General features: G+C 48.0%; 1 protein-coding gene across 4 annotated transcripts in view; it reads right to left on the bottom strand.

The window, feature by feature from the left end:
* septin12 (septin 12) overlaps positions 1-23198 on the bottom strand; it is a 48403-nt gene that overhangs the window by 5736 nt on the left and 19469 nt on the right. For 3 of the 4 annotated variants that reach the window (XM_018764634.2, XM_029254168.1, XM_029254167.1), the window contains 2 exons: positions 5489-5725; positions 2598-2726 (listed from right to left, as the gene is read on the bottom strand). In XM_018764634.2, the coding sequence (XP_018620150.2) occupies positions 2598-2726; positions 5489-5725 (366 nt within the window). Of the gene's footprint in view, positions 1-2597; positions 2727-5488; positions 5726-12993; positions 13158-23198 lie in introns of those variants that run through there. The other variant, XM_018764635.2, reaches the window with a different exon arrangement.

The raw sequence follows: 23198 nt of genomic DNA, 5'->3' as shown, positions 1-23198 counted from the left end.
TTTGGCAAAGTCCAGCTGTTGTGATATGAACCTTTCAGAAGGGACGTTCCCTTTTCCTGAACCCCCTGCGGTCAGTAGTTTACTCTAGGGGGCTGCCTCTCCAGCTTACATGTTGCGACCCACACATCGGCCCCAGTCGGAGCTCCTGGCCCCAGGTGGGCGGGGAGGGGTCTCTCTGAACCGGCCCATGAGGCTGATGGGCAGAGGGTCTGCCTCTCATTAAACTTTCTTCACTTTGCAGGGCTGGAGGAGAATGTTCTGTGGGGCAGAAGACTGAAGGAAGTTTATGTTACTGTGAAGCGTTTCCCAGCACTGCCTCCACTCACCGGGTCCTGCTCTCTGGTGGGTCTGGGGTTCGAGTCCCACTTGGGGTGCCTTGCGACGGACTGGTGTCTCGTCCTGGGTGTGTCTCCTCCCCATCCAGCCTTATGCCCTGTGTTTATGGGTTAGGCTCCAGCTCCCCGCGACCCCGTATGGGACAAGCGGTTCAGATGATGTGTGTTGTTTGTTTATTTATTTATTGAGTGCTTTTATTCCCAGACTGTAATTATATTATTTAGCCTACAGCGAGATACTGTAAATAATTAGTCTTGTAAATGATTAAGGCACCCTTTGGGGCATTTCAGAAACGCCCGCTGTATGGGGGACGCCAGATTTGGCGGCGGGGTCGGCTCGCGGAAGTAGTGTGGTGTGCGTCACGGGTTCCATCGCGCTCCGCTGTTTACATTTCGCCTGGCTGAGAAGCCTGCCAAGGGTATCTCCGCTCGGGAAGTTGGACAGCTGGACGGTTTTGCACGTGTCAACACACACGTACACGCATCGCAGCCCCTGAATGGGACTTGCACACAATTACTGCACTGGTTCCTGTACCACGCAGCAAGGTGTAGAACTGTACAAAACATCGAACCTTGAACTACACTGCAGTCCTTTCACCCTGATCGCTCTGTTTATTTTTTTAAGATGCCAGAATGCATATTCGTGAAACCCAGCACCTTGGAGACCATGCTCAAAGCGGTGAAAAGTTCCAGAGAGCTTGAAAGCACACCTGAATGCTGAATTATGCAAATACACATTTCCTGAATACACAGCTGAAAGAGCTCAGTTGTACCTTTATAAGTGTTAAATTGCTCACTGCAGGAAGGCCTTGTGACCTAAGGTCACCACGTTCTTTACTGGTGATTGGCCCAAGAAACTGCCCCTTCTGGGTGCATTAATACCCGCTGGGTTCTGGTTTGTGTATGACATTTCCTCTCTGACCGTGGTCTCTAATCTAAATACCCATGTAACCAACAACCTTTAAAGCGAAAACAAACTTAAAACAACTGAAATTAAAAAAAGAAAAGAAAAACCTCTACAAACTCCACCTCATTCATCCCAGAAACATGTGCAACATTGTTCTTCTTATTGATGTCAACACTTAGGAACACCAGATGTGAGCTGTAAACGCTGTGGAAGTGAGATGGATTAAAGCGGTCCCACACTCTTGTTCTGTTTGTGTGCTTTTTACTGCCACCCGTAAGGTTTGGCAGGTGAGCTTAGGATATGTTTCTACAGATCTGAGCCAAAGCATCTCTGCTTGGCATACTGACACTAGTGAGGGTTGAAACCACAGCAGCAACACGCACCAAGCCAAATAGTGTCAAAGTGAACCCAAGTCTCGTTTGGTATCTCTCATTCGTTCTTCTACCTGCCCTGTGTGAAGGAAGAGACGGCAGGCAGCTGCGGTTTGCTCAGATGGTTTCAACATCTTGTGTGTATAACACTTGGTTTCTCCTCCAGTCTGAAAGTTGGGGTTTAAAAACCACGGCTTCTGCTTTCATGCCTGTTCCCAGTTGAGTGCGTTGGGACCTCGACAATGAAAACAGAAAACCATAGTCCTGGTGTGCGTGTATGTGTGTGTGCACGCACAATAGTGGGAAACTCAGGTCTTCCAAGCACCCAAGGATGAGTTCTGGCGAACTCTGGCCTGTTTGAAACCCTCCAACCTCCCAGACACCAACATTCCTGCTCACTTTGACTTCTGAAGGTGGTCAGGTAGTGCAAGCCCCAGGGTGTTTTTGCCACGGAGAAGAAAGGGTTAAAACCTATCTACCCAATGATGGTGATCTCAAGAGCATCTCCTTCACTGCTCTCAACAGAATTATTGTCCTGTTGAGGATATGGGGAGCTGGCGATTCCATCACAAAGTTTTCTGTTATTGCAAAAAGCCCAACAACCCCGACTAAGACTCATTCTTCAGCAAATGGTTCCTGGAGAAGGCTAGTTAGGGTCTTATCTGTGAACGGGACTGGACCATGTGTGGGGAGGGATGAAACTGTGTTGCTTTGCACTTCAGGTTGATCAGTCTGAGCAATGACTAATGCCAACAAACATCTGTTTGAGCATGATGGTTTCCAGTTCTAATCCATCACCTTCTTGGATTTCTCCACTCCTCAAAGTAGGTGTAACAGCCATCTGGCTCTCCTCCAGGAAAAACACTCCATCTCTGCATATCACCTGAGGGTCATCTGTAATCTTGTGATTTGCTCTTGAGTTTTCTTACTGGTCAAAAACAGAGTGACTGAGGACTGCTGGTAAACACCTCGGGCCCAACTCACCATGGCTGACCGACTGCAGCTGCACTGTCTTGGGGATCTTTTCCTCGTAGTTGGGTGTGCAGGACTTCCGGCTCACTTTGGACTTGAAGAGCGTGTTGACCAGCGTGGACTTCCCAAGACCACTCTGACCTGCAGAAGAGCACAAGCACCATGACGCCGGGTCTGACCACGCTCAGGTTTCAGTCCCGGAACCGAATGGTGTTCTGAGGGGTTGAGCAACAACTAGTTGTGATGAATCACTTGCGTGGTGAGCAAGTCGAGTCAAAGGGATGCTTTATTCTGTTTTATATCTGCCCTCCGGTCAAGGGAGGCAAGGCAGGGAGTAGAGCACCGAGCGGCAAAGCTGGTGGATCCATGTGGTGTTTAGTGACATTCTGCTCATTAATCACAAAGAATTTCGAAACTTGTCCAAAACAAACACAACAAATGTTAATGAAAAAACTGTAACTGAAGCCATATGAAGTAGAAAGAGAGCTGTTATCAGCAAGGTTACAGTGACAGCAGTGTAAACCGGAGCCCTTGGGCGTTCTGCAGAACTTCCCACCCCCCCGGAGACTCAACGTCAAGATGGTGGACCAACAAGTCAAGTGAATTTAGGTCGTTCCAATGAGGTCATGTCTCCTGGACCCCACAATGCCTCAGTATGCCTCAATATGCCTTTAATGACCACAAACAAATGTTAAACTCTTTCTTGTTATTTATTTCCTTATACAGCTCCTTTACTCTGTCGACTCAGGGGAGGTACCTTGGTTAAGGGTAGAGCAGTAGGTGTGATTTGAGCTTTCGGATCTGAAGGCAGCAGTGCTAACCGCTGTGTTCTGTCCTGCCCCCAGTGCAATGTTTGTCTTCAACATGAACGTTTCCTTCTTTCACACATCTACAAGAGCAACGGCCCATGAGCGGCGAAGCGGAACCGTTTTCCGAGATGCAACGGCACGAGTGTAAAGGGTGATAACATGACACGTCCAGGTCCATTCACTGATGGCGGGCTGGTATTTTTACCACGCAGCTGTGGAAACGGCGCAGTCCTGCAGCTGCGGTGCTATAGTCATACTGTGGCGGACACTGTTGGATTTACATGGTGCTATTGGACTTTCTGAGATGAAAAGCAGATCAGACTGGGTGCGAGACCCCGTTCAAGTACACGACACGACCCAGAGCCAAAGAATCAAAGCAGCAGGGTTTTAAATGCAAATTACTAGCAGCTTCAAATGCGTTTCGCACGTCTTCCTGTGTGGGGCTACAGTTGCAGAAGCTTCCGGAAGGTTTTTTTGCCTCCTGCTGTGATGGTAATGGTGTCCACATGACCCAGGGAGACAGAATCTCAATTGGAACCTGGCACAAGGGACACAGGGGGGTGACGGGAGGAGCGGGGTCTCTGCAGGGGGTCCCACCCATACAAGCTCACACCACCAAAATAGCACCATCTGGCCCCTCGGGGGCAGGACCAAACTTGTAGCAGAGGAAGTAGTGCAGCCCGGGGTGCTAACCACTTCCTGTAGACAACATTCAGCTTCATAATTCCTGTTTTCTTTTCCTTATCTAAATATCAGGGAGCACAGACCTGTGTGTGTGTGTGTGTGTGTGTGTGTGAGAGAGAGAGAGAGAGACTGCTCAAAAAGGCCCTTTTTGTAACGCATAAAACTTAGGTTCCGTATCAACGGAAGTACAGCTGTGTGGTGTGGTGCTGAGGTTCATTTTTCTTGTGTCCAGTGACACACTTTCCACTTTCCATAAACATGCCTGCGGCACTTTAATTACACCATGAAGAAATATTAAAGAAAAAGCTGAAATTCAAAATCGACATCATCACTAGTTTCCTTGGAAACGAATTCTGCTGATGAACACTGAGTTGTGATGCTGTTATTTCAGAACATCTCTAGATGGTCATTGGACCATAGAGGGGGTCCAGGTCACCTGAGAGCAGCAGGCAGGAACTCATCTCGCGGTGCCGGCTTCACCTAATTGGAATTTTACCTCTCCTCTGATCTTTGACCTTAGACCCGTGCCATTCAAAGCCTTTCAACCACCCAGAACACGTCCTTCTCACCCCCCCATGTGGAAAAAGTGCTTCTTCAACCTCATGCATTTATTCGTCTAGTCAGCGCCTTGTCTTGTTGCTTGAAATGTTCCCTTAGAGGGAGAACCAATTTTACCTGCTCCTTTTGTTTCATTTTCCTAAATCCCTGAGACATGAAAGGCTCGGCCTGCCAGCGCACCCGTAATTAATTCGGAGCCATGGAAAAAAGGCTGAGGACCTTGAGTGGAAGCCCAAGCGAATCTTCTTGATGTTTAAATCTGGTTTTGTTTCCTAATGTAGCGTGAATGACGGGATTTCAACTGGACTCTGTGTGTGTGTGTGTGTGTGTGTGTGTGTGTGTGTGTGTGTGTCTCTTGCAGATGGGGTGAAGGTGGAAGTCTTTAGGACAGGAATGGGGATGGGAAAGTCCGTTCAGAAAACTACTTCTTCAGCTTGACCTCAGGCAGACAGATTCCACAAGAGATTGTCTTAGTCTTTGAATTCCTGCATGGGAAAGGAAGGAGGGAGAGAGAAAGGTGTGTGTGTGTGTGTGTGTGTGTGTGTGTGTGTGTGTGTGTGTGTGTGTGTGTGTGTGTCTACGAAATGATGTTATTGGTGTGTAAGAATGTAGTGGTTGTACCCGATTCTTCCCGCTGCCCTTTAATTACACCGTGAGCGCAGGTAGAAAATCCTCTCCTATTAATGAAAGACTGAAGTAGCAGCAGAGATCCCTTAAACCTTTAACTGCTGTGTCGAGAGCGGCCTCCACATGCAGCATGCTGGGACTGCACACTTCCGACTCACCTGTCTGGACCACACCTTCCATTGTGTGTGTGTGAGTTGGGACCATGTGCCGCTTCCTGCTACTCACCCACCACCATGATGTTGAACTCAAAACCTGTCTTCATGGCCTTGCGCCGCATCTGGTCCAGCACCGCCTCGATGCCCACGTAGCCGAACAACTCGCTGCCGGTGATGTGGCCCTGGGGGTGGGGCTCTCCGCCTGTGACGTGGACTTGAGGGTGGGACTCAATGGAACATGGCTGCTGCTCTGGCTCCGCCTCTCGTTCCGCCATCTGGACTTGCGTGTCCGGGCCCTGCGTCGTATCTGTGTACATAATGTTTTTGGGGAGAAAAAATTTACTTTAGATGCATTTATACAAGGATACTGTAAGAATGTGACCATTTGTGCTTTGGGGCATCTCAGGAGGTTTCTAATTGGAACCAAAGAGCTAGAAGCCATTCTTCCTGGAAAACACTTGAGCGCAGTGAGTCAATTAGACAAGAAAGAATGGGTTGGCTGCGCTGTGACAGTTTTTCTTCTTAAATGTCATCCAAAGTGTAATTTCAAAGAGTAAAAGCATGTTGAGTAGAGGAACAGACAGACACATAAACTCAGCAAGACATGTGACACTACTGGCTGCTTCTCTTCACTTCTGGATCGAGCGCCAAAGTGCGAGACGGCCCAGCTTAATTTAAGAAATTGCAGAAACCCCCGAGTAAACACGAAAGTCTCGTGACGGCTGGAATGCGGTGACAACAGCAGCCCTCAACGTCAACACGTCCACCAAGTCTGGGTGGAAAGGTACGCCGATCATTGAGCCAGGATAGCTATGGCACCGTTTCCCGAGTCCAGCTGGCCATCCGATTTAAGAGCCAGCGGCACCTCCTTGCAGAAACAGCAAGGTGTATGGAGATCATACATAAAATCACGTGGAACTGATGAGTCGCACTTATACAGTCATTTTTATCCCACTGTTTTCATTTGCGTTCAGCAGGTGGTTTACAATGATAACGCGGTAAATCTAGTGGGTTGCCAAGCAGGAACCCAGTGAGGTGAAGCAGACGCGTGCCAACACGGTTCATCCTGGCATGACTACACTTGGAGGCAGGAAGGGTTCTAGTCATGAAATTGATCCGCAAGACGCCTAATTTGTAAAAATCATTTTAACATTAGCGTAACCTTATTATATGGATATTTTAACAAAATACTGCGCAATATGACAAGACAATAAAACAGATGTTTAGTAACTAAAATTAATAAATACTGTACTTTAATGGTATAATGCTACAACATTACTTTTTAAAAAACAATTTAGGGCCCTCTTTGCCTTTTAATTCTGGGAAATATACAAAAGAAATATTATTAGGATGCACCCCCAGGTACCGTGTGCATTTTTTACCCCTAGGAAGACCCAGATCGAAATGCACAGCAACAGCATGGGACACTTCCCTGGAAATCCAACAAACAGTCCCTCGCTAATTTCTGCCAGCAGAAAAGCCACGAAATTGTGCGAAACACAACTGGCCAAGGCAATGAGCGCAAATGAGGTGAGTGTAAATGAGGCAACTGTGAGAAGTGCGTCCTGTTATCTGCTCTTCGATTGTTTTGCGGAATTGCAAAGCGCAACACCTCTCCTTTTTTACAAGGTGGTCAACAGCGAGCCATCGGCTCTACAAACACACTATCTTTTCAACATTCAGTTACACTTTCAACACAGTCAGTATAAACCTTTACTTTTTCAGCCGCTATTCCACCTCGTAAAGAGTGCGCAAGGGAACTCGACGTAATTCTTTCGTATCTCAACAGATCTTGCTTCCAGGGTGCAGCTAAATCAAGTACGACAGAATCCGAGTGAACGGGGGGCTGCTGGTGAGCATTAGCATACGTACATCTACACACGGAGCGCTACCGCAGCAGAGCGCAGATCTCTTCGGCATCATTCCTCAAGATCGGTCATTAAAAAAGGTTAGAAAAGAAAACTGAAATGAAGCTTGCAGTAAAGCGTAAGCGTGTGTGAAATAACATTCGAGGCTGACCATCTTGGAAAAACCCTACAGCATCTGTGCTTTTTGTGTCTGGTTACTGATAACCTTTGTCAGGCAGTTAGTAAAGAGGCCAAAATCATAAATATACATGATATTCTCTCAGCTTGTCCCAGATAAAGTGTTATTTAGAGCAGAAACCCAGGTGGTAAATGGAAACTTGTAGGCGTCGAGTACGAAGTTCTTGTCTGAAGTTCATGTATGTCAGCAGTGGAGAAGACGTGACCTCTTGGACAGGGGCGCCGATGGGACACCACTTGTGTGTAGCGACGGAAATCATTTGCCTCCCTCCTTAGCCTCGTACGATTGTTTTTCTGCCACCCTGACGACCAGATAGCCATTCACTCACGTTTCACATACATCCGGGATGGGGCTGGAGTTGAGGAGAGATCTGCGGTGCGACCTCCTCTCTCCTGCTGAGTCGCCTGAACCGTAAAAGGGGCTTCGTGCAGCTGATGGAGTCCTGATTCCAAATGTCAGGAAAACTTCTTCAGGGTGTACCTTGGGAACGGTGACTGAATGCTGGGAGATGGATAGCTCTAATGGGTCATTTTACAAGCGTGGGAATTGCTGTTTACAGCCCCCGCTACGTTTCTCGCCGCTCACACTGACTCACACGTGTCTGACAATTGGTCCCAGCACTTCGCACCGCTGATCCAACTAGCTGCGAATGCCTGTCCTCTATAGACCAAAAGGAACTGCACATTGACTGCTCTGTGGACTCATCACAGAACTCACCTTAGACCTTTCGTGAGGCCTCACCCGCTATGCTCAGAGCATCCGAACGTTGCCCAGCCGCACCCTCTCCGCTGTGCCCCGCCTTGCGAATCCAGCCAACGGCCGGCCCCTCCGCCCACTTCGGCGTGATGCTCTCGGGATCAGGCCGCACACATGTTCGATCACTCATCCCGTGCTAAGATTGCTGCCCCAAGCACACGTGGAACATCACAAGCATGGACAAGCGGTGCTATTGCTGGACGAGGGTGGGGGTGACGGGGTGCTGGAACGGGAGACGGACCGAGAGGAGCCGTGAGAAAGGCAAACAGGGAGCAGGGGGAGGCGAGAGAGATGGATGGCAGCAAGGAGCTTCTGGAGAGCCAGCAGAGGGGAAAGTAGTCGGGAAGGTGACAGGAACACGAAGCCCGGCTGCTGCAGAAGTAAAATCCTGATGAGACCCCTCTCTCCCTTTATTCTCAGGTCACAAAAGCTAGAAAAATGAACAATGTGATTCAGCGCCTGTACACACTTATGACTGAAAGCAAAGCGCCACAATGCTGATGACTACACTGCACACTGTACTTCTTTTCCCTCCAAAAAACGATGCTGAGTCAGCCTTTATGCTTCCTGTAAAACGAAACGGTAAACGCACTCAGTAACAGCCTCCTTTAGAGTGTTTGTTTAGCTTTATAGGGATTATCTTCCTTAGTCTGTGACAATACAGAAACCGTTTAAGGCAAACTGCATCTTTAAAGGCCAGGAAATGTTGCCATTGCGACGTTTTTAGTGTGATTTACGTGACAGTGCGGTCACGGTCTCCGCGGAATGCTCCCCTTTCCAGCCCCTCTGGCTCTAGTCAAACGCACAACTGGGAAGGAGCGCGTTCAAGTGTGAGTTGTTGCTAATGTTCCTGGTATCCTCGGCCAACGAGGGGAATATAACATGGGCCCATGCTGGCTGGTTGTCAGGGACAGCTGTGGGAGCTCGAATCGTGAGCCCCCTCGACCGTCGAGGCCCCACTTGCCTTTGTTCTCCAGACTCATGTAGCCTGCAGCAAATTGTCAGGTCTTTGATTTCATACAGGCCTTAATGTGATTGATTAAGGTCAATTTGTGGATCAATGCTGGGACAAGGAAGGATCTGTCAAGGTAGAGACTTGCTGACTATTAAGTTAATGCAAAACCAGTCATGAAGTTACTAGAACCTCTTTCCCCAGTCAGCTTTAATTCTAATTTACTTTTGCCAGATGTTATACAATTAAACATCAAAAAAAGACAATCTTTTAACACAACGCTATTATTATTCAGGACTGAACTAATTGAAAGCTATAATTTTTTGAGTTAGCCTGGTTTTTTGGACCCATGTGTCCATGTTTCTTAATCACAGAACTGCCAGGCCATAAGCTGCATCCCTCACCTTAGCAAGGTGACATAGGGCATGATTGTAATGGAGGGACACTTTCATTTCTTAGGAAGCTCCATGTTTTCTTTCAGTTTGATCAGAAAATGTTTAAGGAGTTGGAAAAATAAGCACTTAAATCAGATGTTCTGAACTGGGACCAAACAGAGTGGTGTTATTACTGCCCTTTACTCTCTGCATGTGTCTGTCATTTAAAACAAAAACTATGCGGTTATCAGGCATCTGCTGCCTGGGATGCTCTGTGTCTCGGCTCGTTTCTGACTTCTGACGAGTAAATATACATGTATTGGAATAGTGCCGATTATGTCTGAATTGAGAGTGTGATCATTCAGTATTTTAGTTCCTTTTAATGTTGGTGTTGGGGCAGCAGGTGGCTTTGCGGGTAGAGTCCTCATCTTGCAATCGAAGGACCCACGTTGGCATCCTTGCTCCCACCGTAGCACCCTTGATCGAAGCACTTAACCTGAATTACTGTCATATGAATTACTCAGCTGTATAAATAGTTGCATCACTGTAAGTAGCTTAGTGCACAAACCTAACAGTGTACGTTGCCTTGGACAAAGGTGTCGTCATCCAGGAAGGTTTTTCAGTTTACCTCAGATGCCCTGATACAGGAGACAACGTTACTGTGGTGAACAAGGTGCAGTTGCCCCCGTATCAATGAGCACGGTCAAGTCGTGACAGAATTTACTTAACTCCTGTATTATAGACGTTTTAAAATCAAACCTTTCTGGGATTCCAACGTCGTGTGAACTACTCTAAAATCGAGTGACTTAGCTTCCTGTTGTTAATTATACTTACAATGTCTGCACCACAGATAAGAGACGTCATGAATATGCTAACACACATACAGCCACTTATCTCGCAGGACCATGGCAAGGGTGCAGTAGAAAATGTGAGCAGAAATTTTGAAAGCAAGGTAAAGCAAACTGCAATTCTTAGCCCAGGAGCCAGCAACAGTCGTGCATTGTGGGTAATCAAATCTGCTCACAGTCCTCGCAATATAGTGATAGAGCAAAGACAGCAGAGTGGAGAAAACAGTCCCAAGAGGCTAGGCTACAGTTCAGATGATAATAAGCATCTAACCTCAGCCGATTTCAAAATTGCACAGCAGCTCTGTGAAATTGCGAGTATTAAGTATGTGAGAGGGTACCTGTCCATCACGTAGCTGGAGGAAAGGTTTCAAAGACGCCAAAAAAAAAGTGTTTGAACTTTGACGGAAGTCTCCAGAAGTACATACGGCCCCCCAGCTTTCCTCCCCCTGCCCTCACCCAGCAGCTCCTCTGCGCTCTGCTGCCTCGCCTGGCCCATTGTTAACCCCTTTCAACTCCATTCAAAGAAGCATTCCTACCTTCTCTCATTGAAAAAGCTTTGTGATCTGCTGTGTCCGATGGCCGGTTAATCCAATCACCTCAGTGCCTCTTGGAAAATGCAGGCCTCTGTGGCCACAGCAAATGTGTATTGCTAGTTCTGCTGAAGTTTCCCCCCTCGTGAAAAATCAGAGCAGAGCAAAGTAGACGTGATGCTTCCCAGCAAAGATCTCCCTCTCTCTCTGGAAGTGTGGGTCTGCGTCCCGAATGGCTCCAACCCAAGCCCTTCTCAGCCATTCACATGTAGATCGGCAAAGTAGCTTCCACTAATCCAACGGGGTGCTTCTCTCCCTCCTCTCCCTCTCTCTCTCTCTCTCCCTCTCTCTCTCTCTCTCTGTCTCTCTCCCCATCCCCCCACACTAATTTGCACACCCACCGAGCCGCAGAGATGCCGCCAGGAGAAGCACCCTCCTGCTCAAGGCCCAGGAGCAGGCCAAATTAATAATTGACCTATAAAGCAAAGTGGTGGGAAAAAATCATGGACTCTTGGGAGAGTTTCCCCGAAACGGCGCAAAGCAGCTAACAGAAACAGCATGTGTCGTTTGGTCTGTGGGCATAATGAAGTTTTAAAGGTCAGGCCTTGCACCCCCACCACCCCTGTTCAGTCATAAACAACCTGGTCCTGAGATTATCTGCAGAGCACTTGTATCGTCCTTAGAGCCCTTTGGCCTTTGAAGGGTAATACCAGTAAGATTACCCTTTTGATAAGAATAATTTGGTCATAAAAGTGCAGCTAGGTCTGTTTCCCCTTGTTACTTTTCAGTCTTCACTGATCTGAAATACTGTGCTAAAATGCCGTTCAGCTTTTCTCACACGGGTGTTTTTGTAGTTGGCATTATTTTTATGTTATTGCATTCTAAGAAAGATTCGCCGCTTGCTGCATGTGGCTCACAGTAGCACCTCATGGCAGCTTTGCTAAATAACCTTAATCAAATATTTAGTATTAACTGGCATTAGCCATACATAGCAGTCCGAGATATTGTACATTATCATAGGTATACATGTAGTCCAATTCAACAGTGTCTTATGTGAAATTGATGGAGAAAAAGAGATCGTTACTTTGCTAAATCCTAGAGTGAATTCTTGTCTGGCGGCAAACATTGTTTGGTCTCAACATGGAGACAAAATTTAAACTTTTTTTTTCACAAACGTTCTGTAAAATGAGGCCGAGTTGCAAAGAATGTTTATGTGAGCGCAAGCAGAATGGGGCAGACGCCGTCTGTTCAGCCTCACGAAGCAACCGATCAACGAGGGTGTCGAGCCAGTGGGTTGGCGGCGCTACGTGATTCCTCGGCGCCAAAAACGAGAAGCTGCCATGGATTTCCTTTGACTCCCAGATGCAAAGAATCATAGACACCCCACCCACCTTCTGGTGTTGCGTCCCCAGCATTAGCGGAGTCAAAGCGTCCTCACAGGCCGGCGGCTCCTCCTTGCACACACTCCTGTTTATCGTCCTTTTAGCATTCAGTCACTGGGGTGTTAATTGAATGTATATCAAAAGCTCCAATGTCCTTCCTGGCCACATGTTTTTACGCAGTTAAGGAGACCATTGTTCTGTCCCACTTAGTCTCCTGCTGAGCTGAGACAGGGCTGCTTCATTCTTTTCTAGACACAAAGCCCTGTCTTCCTCTGAGATGGGGATTAAACCTCTAGGGAGCAGGAGGGAGGCAATCACCCACCAGGGACCCTCCATCCATCCTGCAGGGACCCTCCATCCATCCTGCAGAGACCCTGCATTACTGGAACAGACTTCTGCTTACACCTCAAACCACAAGGGTCCTTATAGACTATACAAAATTAAACACCAAAAATTACCAGAATTCACCTGTATAACTGTCCCTTTTTCATCACTTTCCTTGCTGACACGCCACTGACTCTACATATACGTTGTGAAACGAACACTGTCCTCACTGCACTCGTGCTCCTACACGCGCTGGTGGTTGGGATGTGAAACCATAACTCACTGTGGCGCATGGATCGAGAGAGATTGCAGCTCTGCTGGGTGCACAGAGAGTGTAAATGCCCGAATTTGTAATGCCTTTACCTTAGTCGTCCCGAGGATGACATGCACAGCGATGGAAGCCACGCGTCTCGATCCGGGGTGTACAGCCTACCCAGAACGTCGGTTAACAGTCGAGGAGTGTGGGTAAGAGTGTGCACCTCGACCGCAGGCTTTCGCTTATAGGGTGATGCGTTTCCTGCCTTGTGGGATGCACTCCGCCTCTTTCAACTGAAGGAAGCCCTCAGTTACATACCTTTGGGTCCAAACGATGGCAAGATGGAGAATTATTTGCTCCTTTAGCCATTCAAATACCCCGAAGTCTCGAACCGCCGGTCGTTCCGCTAGCTGAGGACCTCTGTTAACGCAAATGCAGGTTGGCACAGCAGAACTTCAAATTAAATGTGTAAAAGCGGAAACACGGGTAGGTGTGTCAAAAGCGATAGTAAGCACAGAGTAAAAATTGCAGTAAAACAGAGTACAATTCTTACTTTTCCTGGTAGTGCTATATAAGATTAGAGACATGGTAATATGAGTTTTGAATCTAAAGCGTACTGTTAGATTACATTGCAAAAACTTGGCACGTGTTGACATTTGTTGGGTGTTCAGGGAATCTAGACGGTGGGAACGTCTATCAGGAGCTGGAGTTTGATCCCGTGGTGTGTGTGCCGTCGCCTCTTCTGGAATGTTGGAAACACGAGAGAGCTACCCATCGTCTCTCTCCTCTCAGACATACAGCTCCATTTTTAGGCTTCAGCACTTGAGATCGCACACATTCACATTTTCATTCCCAGTGCAGCCAGTCTCCATTCTCTCTGTGCTGAATTACAGGCTGTTCACACCCTGTACACCAGGGAGATGAGCGGGAAAAACCCATGTGATGAATGCTGTCATTGCTGCGGGAGCCTGGAGTGCAGCGCTGTCGGACCCGTCAAGTTTAAATTCGGCACATCCACCTTCACGAACCCCGAGGCACCGAGACTAGCGCATTTTGAACATTCTCCAAAATGATTCACAGCTCAGAGTAACCAAAAAAATGCATTTTACATCAGATGAAGCGCCTTAGATGCAGACACGAGATTGCTGAAGCACGGTTAATCCAATACCACTGTTGAGGCCAGCACACATTACACACGTACTATACATAGAACGGATGGAAAATACTAAAGTGATCTAAAGAAGTAGTATGATGCAAATTTATGGAGCTCTAAGGAGGTGAGAAGAGGAATGAGTCTGGAGAAGATGTCTTCTGAGACCTTTCTTTAGTGCTGAAAGGCAATCAGTAGTTCTGAGGGGCAGAGGGAGCTCATTTTACCACATGGGAGCCAGAAGTGAGAACCTAAAGACTTCTGCTTTTGGACCTGACATGAGCAGGACCAACAAGCAGCCAGAGGTAGAGGAGCACAATGCTCTTCCTGCGGTGTAGGGAGTGATCAGGTCTTGTAAGTACTGGGGAGAAGATCCTTTCACCGTCTCATAGGCTGTACCCAAAGTGTGGAACTTGATATGGGCAACTGCAAGAAGCCAGCATACTGTTTACTCTGCTGTGTAAATCCCCGTATGGGAGACAGATCTGTATGCAGGAAGCATGTGGAAGAGCCAAGATACAGAACACAGGGCCAAGTGTGCAGAGAAACACACTCAGTCCCCCAAAGATCTTCCTGGGTAATAAGAGGCTGTGATAAGAGCGCCCCTCTCACCGATGCTGTCGCGGCACAACACGCACACCTCAGCGTTGCTTTCACGCCCACAGCTGAGATATAGTGGGAAGAGGGGACATGGGGGAATAACGAGAAGCAGCTGAACTATTGCACCCTTGAGCACGGTTAGGTTTTCACTCCTCTTTACCGTCAGTGAAACTGCACCCAAACCATAAGTTACTGTAACATTAAGCCTAGTTTCGTACTCTCGCCCCTCAGTGCCGCTACAGGAGATGCACACCCTTCATCTAAACACCTAAAAGTGAGAGCGAGGGTTCGAGTGTTCAGCACGTTTCTTCCCTTCTTAGTGAAACCTCAGTCATCTGCTCCTTATCGCCCTCCACTGGTGGCAGGAGGCTTCACAGCAAAAAATGTGAAATGCTCTCACCTGTGAACAAACACAGTTAAAACTAAACCGAGACACTGGAATCAGGAGCTTCCTGACCTGTGTGGCTCAGCTTTTCCAACCTCCTGGGACACAAACGCTTCCTTTCTCTGTATCTGTGATAAAGCGTCTGTCGCTCAGATCCTCTGGGCCAACAACAGGCCTTCGCCCCTCTACCTGATGTCGCTCAGCAGGGTACCTGTCTGACGGTCCTCAGTCAGCAGTGGCCAACACATGCTGTCTTGTTAAATAGCGCGTTATAAATTGTTATGAACAGCATCCGCATGTATGACTCTACGAGCTGCAGGCAAGTCTCGGTTCTCCTTGTGCCACTGAATGCGCTCCTTCTGGTTTCTCAATTCGCGTTACTATAATTAAAGCTTCGAGCTCCTCAACCACACTGCTGTGGTTTTCAGTTTCCGTCACTAAAATGTAGAACGTTTATTTGCAGGTGGCTGAAATGGCAACTCAACGAAAGTGTGTGTGTGTGTGTGTGTGTGTGCGCGTGTTTGCATTGCCACAAGGGACCATCAAGGGCTCGTTCATTAAAAGCACATGTCACATCTCCAGTTGTTGGATTGCGCCGATGGTTGCCAAGGAGATGTGGCCACATAAAGTTGGATATATCAAATTTTCCGGAAAGCTCCGGCCAGCTGGAGGTCAAGCTCCCTTCCCGTTGCCGAAGGGTTTAAAGCCACCGGGGGCACATAGGCGATGGGCAGGGATGTAGCGGGAGCATAGAGTTACCCTGTCTGTTCCTCTGCTCTGTTTACACTCCGGCTGCTCGGCTCCAGACAAACCAGTCCGTGATCAGTGTGTGTTTCTGCCATTACAAGTGTTGTGTTCCTTCGGCGTGCCCGTGTGGAAACGCACATAATCTGCACAAGTTCACCAGCTTCCAAAAAGTTAACAGACATGTAACATGGACTTTCCCTGGGAATGACTGTACCCCGACTAGCCTAACGCCCTGTGCTTCTGGGATAGGCACCGGACCACCACGACCCTTCCTTGGGCAAGTGGGTCATGACAGTCAGTGAATGAGTGAGTGATTTCAGTCACTAGTCCCCTTACCGTTCATCCACAGAATCCTCTTCAGGTGGATACAAACCTGTGATACCTGACGATTATGATTTTTCTATAAAAATTAACTGAAAACAAGAAAAACGACTGTTCTGGAAACGGCCGAGACCTTCCCAGGTTCTGAGCAGCTAAGAAGGAAAGTGAAAAAAATAGAAGCAGCGGAGAAAGGAGAAGCAGGGCATCATGGGAGGATGTGAGCAGGATGCAAACACTGCACCCTTAACCCTTGACCTCCGACCTTCGACCCACTAGCTCTGACCCTCCTGGTCTCTCGCCGCTGTGCCACGCAGGTCCTTCAGTCACTGACTCTTCGCTAACAAGACGGGGTCACAGTACAGACAAAACAGGGCTTGTCTCCGGCAGGTTACTCGTTCGAATCCAAGGAGGGGAACGGCTCTTGTTACCCTGTGGGAAGTACTTAACCTCAGCGGCTTCAGTAAGACACCCGCATGGGGGTCGAGGCTACAGCTGTGACCTCTGGCATTTCATCCTAATGAGAGTTTTTTAATAACCATAAAGCAAGTCGCAACCCCGGGAAACGGAGCCGAGAGCTAACATTGTGTGGTCAGCCATATTTCACCGACCTGCCAGATTTAATGTGCACTTGGCGAAGAATTCGGGAGCGAGGCGTAGGTGATGTGCGTAATCCCCACCAGGGGATGCCGAAAACGACTCAACCCAATTGTGTCAAGCAAACCTTCCACACTGAGTGTTGTTATTGTTAATTTTGTTAATTGTTAATATTGTTAATAATAATTAATTCATTCATCTGGCACTTTTCTTTAAACTTACTTAAAAGGGCACAACGGAAGGAGCAGGGATCCACACCTGGTCCTTTGAGTGCAAAGCGACAGCTCAAACCACCACACCACCTGCTGGCCCAAATGCCCCAGTGCAACAAATCGCTCCGGCCTTTATTCTCCTCGCTGTGCCTCTCCTCAAATCTGGTGGACGTTGCCTTGGGTGCCAGGTGCGAGCCGAGGGCACTCGTGTAAAAGACGCAAGCAGGTGGGGACACCCACAGAAATGTACTGAAGTAATCAGCGAAAAATGTAATAAATAAATTAATAAATACATAAATAAATGGTGGCGCACAACAGACCAGCTCCAGTTTGAGCTCCTCCAGGGAGGGAACCGGTCTCCTCCTCTGAATGGGGAACTAAGGCTGAAATTCGAAGAGCTTCGCATTTGTTGAGAAGTATGCCGGTGTGCGACGGGAAGGCGGCCGAACGCCGACGAGCGTAACGCCGCAAACTTCGATTAACCTTGCCCGGATGTGGCCTGCGAAAGCTGCTCTGACGTAACACCTTCTATTTGGAGAAAAGGAGGGAAAGGGAAAGCGCGTCGTCTGCCGCTAAGAGCCGCCGATCGCTAATCCGGGACGTCAGGCCCTATTTCCAGCGCCGCCACCAAATCCACCTTCCTCCTGAGGGCGGCTGCAGGTTCAACGATAAGACGTGGCGCTAAAGGCGATTCGCTCCTACATGACTCCTGCAATGTCGCCAGCGCTCCTGGGGCGGGCCTGGCCATCGCACGCCCATCAGACTCGGGCGCCCTGGGTAACAAAGCGCACCGGAGCCGAGACGAGCCTTCCGCTGCACGGTACGGCAGCCGTCGCGTCCCTTACCCCTCCTCCACCCACTCATCGGAGCTTAAATGTCTCCAAACTGACTTTGTGGTCACTTGGGAGCGTGCCAGTTGTGCTCTCTGACTGTTAGATCTCACAGAATCTGCTTAGACCCCACCGAGACATCTGTCCCCCTCCGCATGCTGCCCCCTGTTGGACACACTGAGAACATCATGCTAGAGTATGAAAATGGATAAATTGAGTGTATTTTAGTGATGACTTTTATATTAATTTCCTCTTGCTTTTCTCCCAAGCATTTTAAAATGTTTGGGTACTTACACTGATATACCCATCTACACAGCAGGGAACTTTTTACTGTATCAGTTCAGGGTAAGAACCATCATCGAGGGTACGAGAGCTGGAGGTGGGCTTTGAACCCAGGTCCTTTGAGTGCAAGGCAGCAGCCCTAACTGCTGTGTCTCCTGCTGGCCATAAATATAGTTTATAGATTCATTTTGGGCTTTACCATTCAGTCCAAACAAAGTGTATAAGGTGTGGAATTTAAGGTCCAGAAATTGTGTGAACTGATAACAGACCGTAACCCAATTTTTAGGTCTTGGAGCCCCATTCACTTGATTGATGCATCTGAGAATACTTTGTAAGAGTCTCTTTTTCATAAAAAGGTGTTTTTTTAAAATACTATTTTTCCCTGCCTTGTATTGGCAACTGGGTGATCGCACACCTAGTATGTAGTTTTAACAGGATGTTACTTCTAACTGTAAGAAATGTTTTTACTCTGTTTATACTTCACTTTGAGCTTGGTAGGCGGTTGTATGTCCCTAACGGTCGCTATGTCAATCGAGTTTCTTGGCTCTCCACCTTTACTTGTAAAAGCACATGAGATGAGTACTATGGAGCACGGGAGCGGGAAGCGAAATGGCTGTTTTGGGCTCGAGACTCATGTCAAGATACAAAATGTGCGGATGGCCCCGCTCTTTGATCCTGACATGTTCGTAGCTCTTTGCGGGTTCGTTTTTAGCGAAGGGCACATCTGGTGTCTAACCCACACTTCCCGTAGCTCATTTTAGGGACTGAGAAATCCAGCAGGACTTGGCCTGTATCAGGTTTCCAGTTTGTGTGTGCGTGTGTGTGTTTGGGGGAAGTGTGTACGTGTTGATGTGAACGTGGTGTCGTGACCCGCCCAGGTACATCCCCACACAGCCTTCTCCCTGCCTACCGTGTTCACACAACCTCAGGGCCCATTTTATAATTAGAACTCGGGCAATTTCCTTGGGGTGCCGAAATCTGGGTGGCGTCAGATTTTGCTACTGAAATCAAAAAATAAATTGCATCTCGGAAACACATAATGAAAAAGACCATTCTTAATAATAATAAAGGAACAGTCTCACTGGATTAAGATCCGCTGCTTTATAACGTTGGGATCTTGCACTCGCACCCTACTGGACCGAGGCTCCTTACGTCATTACGCAGTGCCTCTGGATCTCCAGTCCAGGGGACACGATCTGAAGCCATAACGACGTTCTAGTGTCGCACACACTTCACACTTAGGCACAGGACCCTCAGGGCTCCGCTGAAATAGCGAGTTTGCTAATAGGGAGGTTTTGACGCAGGACTGGACCAGAAGTTGTTCCCAGGTCAGCGTTACCCGGGAATTTAATGCTCTTCTCATATCAGATTGAATGAGGCAGGAAAATGGACGAGAGCCCTTTGCTGAGAGGGATGAGGAAGATGCTGTATCACCTTTGAATGCTTGTCTTCCTCACTTTGAGTAACCTTCTTCCCTGTCAAGCTCATAATTAACGTGAGCTGTGTTCCACCTAAACTACCAGTGTGTGTGTGTGTGTGTGTGTGTGTGTGTGTGTGTGTGTGTTTGCCACTGGTCAAGGGAGCGCACTGGAGATGAAGACAAGCCTTCCGCCTGAGAAACAATAACAGGATCTTCCATCCAGATGCCGTCTCTCCATCATCACCCTCGGCATCACGTTTCAAGGGGGGTGGGAGTGTTGGTGGGGGGGTCCAGCTCCTCCGTAGAGCTGAGCCGATTCGGGGGTTGGGTCGAGCGGGGGTGGGGGGGTCTGCTGGGTTCCCACAAAACCCAGAGAAAAACAAATCCCACTCACCCTAACAGATGATCCTTATCTTATCAGGCTCAGATCATTCCAACGAAGACCCCCCCCCCCCAACCCCACTCCACTTATCTCCACGGGGGGCCTCTGGCTTTAAGAGGAGGCAGAATGCCAGACAACGAGGGCAAACCGCGGGAATTAACGCCGCATTAATCTACTTATTAAACGGGAATTAGGCTCGTCATAAATACGGTGCGCCCCGAGAGCTGTTGGCGGGGCTCAGCTGGGGTCTGATTTAAGGTCTACAGCTGGCGCACGTTTTAAACGCGTTTCAAGAAAGCGTAAATCATCACGCCGCACCCCACCCTGGGAATGGCTCTCTTTTCCAAGGCACGGAATGGCGAAAAAATGCAAATGTTTCGAAATCCGTACCAGGTTGAAACGCAGAGGAATTGAGTTGTGCTGACGATCAAATTGCTGGACGAACGTGTGTGTGTGTGTGTGTGTGTGTGTCTATGTGTGTACGAGAGAGCATCTGGGCATCGCATGCTTTTCACAGAAACGCCCTACTCACATGGGAAAATATGGCTGCTTTCATCTGGCCTGTCACCGTCACCCACACGACAGCGAAGATTTGTACGCCTCTTTATACTTACATGTGACACACACATTGAAACAGCCCGTGCCGCTAGATATAGTCAAGCACCGACGCTGCGGATCTTGTGCCCCACGCAGTTATTTCCAGCTGAGCTCTTACCCCTGGTGTTTATGTACTCTGTGGTGGGTTTATTACGGCTTTCAGGGGAGATAAACACAGCGTGGGGTGGGGGGAGTCTGCTCTTTCCTCTGTTCTGAAGATTTTAATAAATACGAAACCAGAGCCGACTGAACCCACTGGCTTCAGGACCAATTAAGGGAAACAAATGGCCGTGCTGTCTCATTTATAGCTGCATTAATTCATCTTTTTTTCTCTCTTAATGCGATTTGGACAGAAGCGTTATCTTATACTCATAGAGCTAGTTACAGCTAACGATATAGACAGTTAACCAACTGGCTACACACGCCTAGTTAGTTGGCTGGTTGTTCTGTCTGCAGACTGGCTGTATGCGTTCAGTTCGCTAGTTAGCCGCACAGGCCTGGTTAGCAAACTGGCTACGCAACGCTAGAGACAGGCCTAGTCTGGTTATGCGAAAAGGTTTCCGTTCACACACCGCTCAGCAAAACTTTGTGTTTAACCTGTAGCCTTCTTTTCTCCTTTCTGTCTCTGGGGAACTGACTGCAGCAATAGCCCTGAGTTCGAACTCCGGGCGTGTGCAGCTAGCACCGCGGTCACGTAGGTATAGGCCCGTTGATCGTTTGAGCGACGCCAAGAGTTGTCGTGATCAAGGGCAGAAGATTGTTGGGTTGCAGCGAGAGTTTATCAGTGATAGTTGGGGGTATTAATTTACATTTTTTCAGTTATCTGGTGCTTTTCCCCAAAGCAACTGACGGTGCTAAACTATTGCAATTATTCACGCATTTATACAGGTGGGTAATTTTTACTGGAGCAATTCCGGGCAAGTACGTTGCTCAAGGGGTGGGATTCAAATTTGTGACCTTTGGGTCGAAACGCAGCAGTTCTGACCATTAAGCTAGCTAAGCTACTTTGGGAAACTGGCCTCCCCTCCACCCCCCAGGGAGTCTTAGCTTCACCTGTGCCATACGACTGTCTAGCACCGTAACAGGACATCACCGGGCCTCCCCTTATGAACACATCCGCGCAGACGTACACAAACACCGCAGTTAGCTCGACTTCAACACCTAGTGCTTTTCACATTCCTTCTCGAGTTAAGAACAAATGTTCAATTCATCTGGATGAGCTCTTGAGCAATCCAACAGATCACAAAAAGCACACGGAGAGTCGAGGAACCCTTGTGTACCGATAAACAGACCATCTGGAACAAAAGGGAAATCCAAGTCCGAGAAATCGGTTACTAAACAACACGGCTCTTTGAAAGCGGCCTCTTTACTTCGCTCTCTGGACGAACCGAACACGAGCCTTTCCGACAGGTCATTTATTTCCAGGAGAGCTTCAAACTGGTGACATCCCACCTCTAATTAAGCGTGAGTCAGATTTAATGCTGTGTTTACAATCGGAACAAACACTTGAGTGTATCACTTATGCTGACGCTCCGCATCTTAAATTCCAAGCAATTAAACCGAGCCGCACTCCGTTTGTGAACTCGGAAACAATTTGCTCCTCTCGTCCCTGGGCTGTTTTCTTTTTCTAGGCCACCTATTAAAAAATCCCAGACGTTTTAAGAGTTAGTTTGTTGATCCTAAACTGCTTTATTTTACAGAAACATAACTTATTTGCAGCATTTTCCTACTAGCTAACATTTCTCTGAGACATAGAAGCACAAACTGGTACATTAGAACTGCTTTTACGGATCCCTAACCATAACCTTAACTACGTTGTTGGCACTTTGTCCAAACAACGGCTGTGCTCAGGTCATCGCGAGAAGTTATTTTTCCATAATCCTTTTCTGCAACACAGTAGATGTAAGCAGCTTTTGTGTAAGTAAAATGCTGCAAGTAAACATCAAAATAGTGATATCCTATATAATCCGTCCATTATCAATAAATGTTTGTCCGATGCAAGTTGCGGAGGTCCAGAACCCATCCCAGAACCAAAGGGTACATGGCAGGATGGACCCAGGTCAGGATGCCGTTCCATTGTAGGGCACTATTGTAAATATTGTGCAATGGAATTTATTGCTCATACTTGTCACTGAAAATAAAACTTAATAAAACTACTTTCAGGAAAAACCCCAAAGCCCAACCTTGCCTGTCAGTCCCAATTGTACCTGTGCTGTGAGATCAAAAGCAGCTTGCTACTGTCAAAACACAAGGCCCGGGCATCGCGATTCCAGCGTGTTTTACACTCGTTCCCCGGAGGGCTGCATTTTTCAGGGATTACCTCGCTGAACGCTCCGCAAGCCGTGACCGTTGGCAGGTTAGTGGCCAACAAGGAGCTGGGCACGGGTGTGACTCAGGTCTCAGGAATGAAGGTACGGCTTGTTGTAACTGAGAGAAGGCAAAAACGGCAGTCCTCGCTGGGGGCTGCTCGCCATCACAGGTGGTCCCGGAGTACAAAAGTTCCTTGTTTACAACCAACCGATCGGCCTCAGGAGACTGGACTGTGTCTCCTGACTGAGACTCCACTGAGGACACCAAGATGGGTTGTTTTTAAATCTGGAATTATAACTATCACAAGGAACAGATGAGAACCATTTTGGTACCTACACACCATCTAAGTGGTCTAAGGAACCAGAACACATTCTGGAGCTGATCTGATGGATCCAACTCATCCTAAAACAAGACCAAAGGACCTGAAACATCTCTGGTCTGCCCCAGGACATCCCAAACAGCCACAGGAAAGTTCAGGGGCT

The sequence above is a fragment of the Scleropages formosus genome, chromosome 8 (assembly GCF_900964775.1).
Source record: "Scleropages formosus chromosome 8, fSclFor1.1, whole genome shotgun sequence".
Taxonomy (NCBI): Eukaryota; Metazoa; Chordata; class Actinopteri; order Osteoglossiformes; family Osteoglossidae; genus Scleropages; species Scleropages formosus.
Note: the sequence above shows the minus strand (reverse complement) of the source record. Positions and strands in the feature narration are given on the sequence as shown.